The sequence below is a fragment of the Octopus bimaculoides genome, chromosome 7 (genome assembly GCF_001194135.2).
Source record: "Octopus bimaculoides isolate UCB-OBI-ISO-001 chromosome 7, ASM119413v2, whole genome shotgun sequence".
NCBI classification, from domain to species: Eukaryota; Metazoa; Mollusca; class Cephalopoda; order Octopoda; family Octopodidae; genus Octopus; species Octopus bimaculoides.
Genome location: NC_068987.1, coordinates 32,165,898 through 32,172,741, shown reverse-complemented (window position 1 = coordinate 32,172,741; position 6,844 = coordinate 32,165,898). Strand labels below are relative to the sequence as shown.

General features: G+C 36.4%; 1 protein-coding gene across 1 annotated transcript; it reads left to right on the top strand.

Annotated features, from left to right (window-relative positions):
* The first annotated feature begins 3,668 nt into the window (after nt 1–3,668).
* LOC106879965 (SCAN domain-containing protein 3-like) lies at nt 3,669–5,128 on the top strand. Its single transcript, XM_014929725.1, has 2 exons — nt 3,669–4,230; nt 4,956–5,128. The coding sequence occupies exons 1-2, from the start codon at nt 3,669–3,671 to the stop codon at nt 5,126–5,128; spliced, it is 735 nt and encodes a 244-aa protein (XP_014785211.1).
* Nucleotides 5,129–6,844: the final 1,716 nt, after the last annotated feature.

The following is a 6,844-nucleotide window of genomic DNA, read 5'->3' as shown; positions in this document are numbered from 1 at the left end:
AAAAAAAAAAAAAAAAAAAAAAAAAAGCGTGGAGGCGATATGGCCCAGTGGTTAGGGGAGCAGACTCGTGGTTATAGGATCGTGGTTTCGATTCCCAAACCGGGCGTTGTGAGTGTTTATTGAGCGAAAACACCTAAAGCTCCACGAGGCTCCGGCAGGGGATGGTGGTGAACCCTGCTGTACTCTTTCGCCACAACTTTCTCTCACTCTTACGTCCTGTTTCTGTTGTGCCTGTAATTCAAAGGGTCAGCCTTGTCACTCTGTGTCACGCTGAATATCCCCAAGAACTACGTTAAGGGTACACGTGTCTGTGGAGTGCTCAGTCATTTGCACGTTAATTTCACGAGCAAGCTGTTCCGTTGATCAGATCGACTGGAACCCTCGAACGTCGTAAGCGACGGAGTGCCAACAACATTAGAAGTAAAAGGGCTCCATCCACAATTACTGCAGGAGTTTTGAGGATGGTGGAAGGAAGAGAAAAAAATCATCTGTTCAGCAATTTGGTCCAATGTTTGCCACAGAATGGACACTGTTTAACTCATTCCTAGCTCTCATAATATAAACTTCATGTTTTAAAGTGGTCTAAATTAAAATCTCCTACCAAAATTATAAGTAAATTTATGTTCCAAACAATAGCTTAATAATGTCAAAATCTTCATTATTCCCAAAATTACTTTAAACAGAGGCAATGTATATCAGCAGAAATATGGTAGCAAAAGGGTTAAGGCACCCAAGAATAAGATGGTGACATTAAACAAGTGTCAGATTAAGCTTCTCAGGAATGTTCACTTTCACAGATTTGACACAGTTTCCATTGTTTTTATTAAATAAATTTTACTCTCAGACATTTCCTTAAAGTGTCACAGATTGGGATTCAATGCAAAACTCTGTAGTTGTTTAAACCAGCTCCAAGAAAAAAACCGTTTTTAAAAAAAGTCTACATTTTGCTGTAATCAACAAGAAAAAATACAAAAATAATTTAATTTTTAGTATAGTACGTTTCTTTATTTCACTGGTTCTCAAACACCAAAAGTACAAATTACAGAACTAGGTGGAAAACTAGTGGTAGAAAGCTTGTTTTAATCAGAAATTGTCAACTAAATAGAGAGATTTGAAATTACATTCACTTGCACATGCATGCACACATATGACAGACTTTGGTTTTCATCTACCAGTTTCACTCACAAAACATTAGTCAGCACAAAGTAATAATAGAAGACACTTATCCAGCTTGTGTGGCACAAAACTCAAACCTAAATGGTCTGTGTGTGTGAGAGAGAAATATGGTAGAAAGATAAGAAACAGCCTATTAGGTGTATAAAACTAATATTCTTACCTATCTCTGTGGCTTGTAAAGTTTGCCAGCATTCTGCATGAATGCTTGAAACAGATCTTCTCCCTTGTGCACATACCTCCACATATATTCACACATATAGCTGGTGAGGTTTGCATGCCATATATGTCTCACTCATTTGGTGTCTGATTTGCCATCACAGATTTTCCATGTTGTTCGTGTAAGCTCCGGTGAGAGGATCCACGAAGTTGTAGCTGTGGTTAACAGTGAGATGCTGGAAACTGAAAGCTCCAAGACTGTCATATGCTTTCCAGCAGTCACTCATTACTGTTGTGCCAAGTTTAATGTGCTGGAGAATGATTGGTTCCAGTGTGGCCCTATCCCGCTTGTTATTCTGCAGTGCAACAAGAAAAGTTTACTGGGTTTCATGGCATATGCCTCCAAATACCCACTGTCCTTCTACAAATCTTCCACGATGATACTTCGTTTTGCCTAATTTCAACTCATCAATTTCGACTGTAAGTCCTGGGCCACCAATGGGTTGGTCTGTAAGCAGTTTTGTCTCTACCAACCACTGACGGACTTCACGACAGTATGAAAAATAATCTTCTATGGTGGTTTCCATGGATGTTGCTAACACATTGTCATTATCAGAGTCACTGTCTGTCGATGAAATGCTTGCTTCATGCTAATATGACAACTTATATGACATGCTTATACGACAACTTATATGACATGCTTATATGACAACTTATATGACATGCTTATATGTTTCATGCTTATATGACAACTTATATGACATGCTTATGTGACAACTTATATGACATGCTTATATGTTTCATGCTTATATGACAACTTATATGACATGCTTATGTGACAACTTATATGACATGCTAAAATGTTTCATGCTTATATGACAACTTGTGAATGAAACAGTAAACCAATAGCAGACACTTCTGCAGAGACAAATTGTTATGGCCAAATCAAGTTCCTTTCCAAAGTGGTATTTGGGTTTTTACCGCCTTCTTACGGCTTTTCTTGTTGCACTGAAACCTGCACTCTGAGTGAGATCTTCCGGCCTGCTTCCCTTTGTAAATTTTGTTCAGCACAGTTTTACAAGATGGGCAACGCATTTGTTTGGCTAGGAGCCCAAGTTCCTGGCAACAAGCAAGTGCTGACTCTTCATCAAATAATTTGAGGGAAAGTTTGTAGAGGTCTATGCCATGCTTTTTCCCTTGTCTCCACGATGTTGCTGAATCAGTTGATGTAGAAGGTTGTTCATGATCCAATATCTTTGAGTGAACTGTGAATACACATGTTGGTGGTGTAAACCTTTCACTAAATAACTTTGTCTTACGGGAATTCCAGTACTTATAATTATGCAGGATAGCTAATAGAATGACTAAGCTAATGTTGATTGCGACAAGGGTATCACTTGTTTAAATGACTGAACAACAAATGCATGTACAGGCACAAAGATACTGACCCGTTTTTTGTAACTTTCAACTTTGTTTTGTAGAAAAAACAGTTTCAGTTATAAAAAAAAAATGAACACTTCCTTTCCACTTTCTGTCACAGTATAGATCATAGCTTCCCAAATGGTGGGTGATGTGAACATTTTGTGGGTGACAAACAATTTTCAGAAATTAAGTCTGCATTTACCTATATCTAGGCATACCTAGAATAAGGATGCACTTTTTATCGATTTGATTACTCGCATGAGACGTCTCTTTGTATTAAAAATATAGCGAACTTGTTTATCGACTGAATGTTTTTGTGGCACAGTCATTGAGATGGTTGTCATATGTGCTAAAAATAGCAGCAAAGTAAGCCTAGGCCTTAAATCACGCTCTACTACAGTTTCTCTTCTTTTTTTGCATAATCCTATGAAGTCCCGCGTGTAGAGAACAAATTAGCAAAAATTTTCTGAACAATCCAAAAAATAAAAAAAAGTTACGAGGGGTTATATGTTGTGCATAATTCTATGATTTCATATCAAAACACAAGTGCTATTTTCAGGATGTTGACAAAATGTGCAGTCATGCACAAAATGACAGCTTTGAAATCGTGTTTCTTGACTGGGTGAAAATAAACAAATGACTATACTAACCTCTATAACTTTTTAAAAACATTTTTCTAGAAAAAGTTGAAGAATTCCAGCAATTTAGCTTGGAAAGGTATATTAATATGCCAAATCTTAAAATGTTCAATAAACTTTAATTTTTGAAATGCTGGCAGCCAAACAAACTAGATCTGTATTTGCTCCAGTAAAGACGTGTCACCTAACTCTGCAATATCAACTATTCTTTGGGAATACCATACTGCCTTTCTAACGCCGTCTGTAGAAATTCGTTTTCACATTTTCACTTTACGCATGCCTCCGGTTAAGAAAATTTGTCGACAATACAGTAGTGATTATTCATCTTTTGAATTTATTCCCTCTCCTCAGAACTGTCTGTTACCAATGTGCCTTCTTTGCCATCAAACATTGACCAACAAAGCAATGAACCCTTCACGCTTGAAGTATCACTTTGATGCAAAGCATTCTGACAAGAAGGACAAGCCGTTATCACACTTTTTGCAACTGAACTCCTCTTTCAAAAAGCAAACACAAACATTCAACACACTACTCCAGAAAACTAGTAAACAGGAGAATGATGAGTTGTTTGCATCGTACAACATTGCATTGCCTGTTGCTAAGTCTGAGAAGTCTCACACAACTGGAAAAACATTACTTTGCCTGGTTATTAAAGAGGTTTTGTCAACTGTTATGCATGAAAAACCCGATAACATTATGAAAATCCCAATTAGTAATAACACGATTTCTCGACACATCAACGAAATGGTCAACGATGTCAAACAGCAGCTCATTAATATTCTCCAGCGTTCTGAATTTTCTATACAAGTGGATGAGTCAGCTGTTGTAGACAATCAATGTTTGATGATGGTATATGTCCGGTATTTCAGCAAAGACCTTGTGAGGAAATGCTGTTCACAGAGAAATTGCTGCTTGATTCAAAAGGTGCAACTATTTTTTTTACATTCTCAAGTCTTTCCTTTTTGAATGTAGTATCCCACTCAGTAATATTCTTGCCTGTGTGTCTGATGGAGCCCCTTCAATGATAGGAAAATACAGAGGTTTTTCATCTCTCCTAAAGTGTGAAATTTCCCACCAGGTACTAATTGTTCATTGCTTGGCACACCGGCAGTATTTAGTGGCAAAAAATATGAACAGTAGATTGAATGATGACAGTAGATTGATGAGACTGTGAACAAATTGAAGTCCAGTCCTTTGTCTGATCGAATTTTCCTTCAACTCTGTCTGAGAAATGATGAGGACCATACTAAACTCTTATACCACACCAAAGTGCAGTGGCTGTCAAAAGGAAACTGTTTTATGCTTTCTTGAACTATTCCATATAACCATATCTTTCTTTGAAGATACTCCAATATCCGCTTCATTGATGGTTGCAAGGTGTGATATCTTTTACCTTTGTGATATAGTCACAAAACTAAATGATTTGAATAAGTTATTGCAAGGAAACAGAAAACTCTCACTGATTGTAAATCATTTGTTACTAACTTCATTTCGAAATTGGTGCTGTATAAGACATTTCAAAACATTAATTCCCTCAATTTCCACAACTTGATCCTTTGAAAGATCAATTGATTGATGAGGATTTAACTACATATCGCAACTATTTACAATCATTGCACAATAACATGGTGGAGCGATTTCAAGATGTTATTGCGCTGAATATTCCAAACTCTTATAGCAATCCGTCTAAGGTCGATGCAGTTGATGCGAGGACAATGTTCAGGATGAATGGATAGAATTACAAAATGACAATGACGCCACAATGTGATATCGCCATAATGGCAAAGGTTTGGGGTACCATCAAAGTATATTGAATTCCTACCCCAATCTGTGGAAACATCTGAAATTACTTTTGCTTGAATCTGGTTTTAGTTGAATCTGGTTTTAGCCATGTTGGAACTTTACTTTCCCATAAAAGAATTGAACTGGATGTAACACAACAAGGAGACTTGCGGCTAAAGTTGACAAGTTTGAAATCAAATATATCTGCACTAGTTGCATCGCACCAGACACATGGTTCTTATTAAAAAGTTGTATTCTTTTCCTTTACAATACAATCATTATTTTTGCATCGGTAGTTCTGGTCAAGAGTTCATTTGGGGAAAATAAAACCAGTGTAAAAGAAAGCGCAAGTTTACCAAAGTTAATCTGTCTGCATAATACAGAGTTAACATTAGAATTTTATTCACACTAATGGCAAAACTAAACCTACAATAAGGGATTTGTAAACAACCACATATTTAGTCCAAACAGCACTAACCAGGCAATGAACTTACAATATAGTGTGTGTGTCAAATGATACGAGGGAAGGTTCTCCTAAGGGATTTAATGTTAGGGAGAGTTGTGTCAAGATTTTTTAAACAGATGGGCGATGGAGCAATTTTTGGCTGATAGGTGGGCAATATTGCAATTTGGTGCGAAAAGTCTGGGAAACACTGGTATAGATGAATATGTGTGTGTATAATTTTTACTCAAAGTTTCATTTTCACTGGTAACTACTCCGTTTCAAAGTTCTGATCAGTATAGATATAGCTTTGAATAATAATTATTCCGCACTACCTGCTTAAGAAGATAGTTAATATTATCAAGAGGAGGTGAAAGTGATATCTTACATATTAAAACTAAAAATATTTGTGTATGTGTGTGTGTATCGGTATGTCCGCGTTTTGCACTAAAACGGCTTGACCAATTTTTCTTAAACTTCACACGCAAATTGCTTATGTGTCTGAGGAGGTTTTAAGTATAAATTGATTTTGAAAAAATGTTCGGGTAAATGGCGGGAGGGATAACATTTGGGCGTGAGTGAACGGTGGGAGTAAAATTTTTAAGCTACCAAGGGAAATAACCAATTCCCTCCTGGAAATAACCCATTCATTTTCAGTATGCTTATTTCTTAGTATTGAACTATTTTAGTTATTTTCTCAATTTATCCAGTACAACCCTTAAACAAGTAAATAGTATTCTCCTAAACAATAGATCCACTTATTTCGGTTAGTGATTTATTCACGAGTATAACCACTCTAGCGCTGCTGAGGGTAATATTCTGTGGGAACGCACAAAAGCCCTTTTAAAAGTTATTTACTTTGAATTGTTATTACCTCATATCTGATTAGCCTGATATTACGTAACATGTTTCATGATTTTTGTATACATACCTTATTAGTATTTCCTCCTAAAATCTATATACTCTCGGAACGTATTAAAGCCCTTTTCGGGGCTACTTTATTTGAATTCTTACTATAGGGTAATTAATTTCATGTTATTACATAACTGACTTCACAATTTGGTTATTCATAACTTATTAGGAATTCCTAACACAAGATCCTTTGTAAGACAGTTCGGTATTCTCAATAAAAACACAAAAAACCATTCTAAGGGCTACATACTTTGTACTGTTGTTACTGGATTAGCGAAACAATTATGAGAACAGAACCAAGGGATAAGCCCGCTTT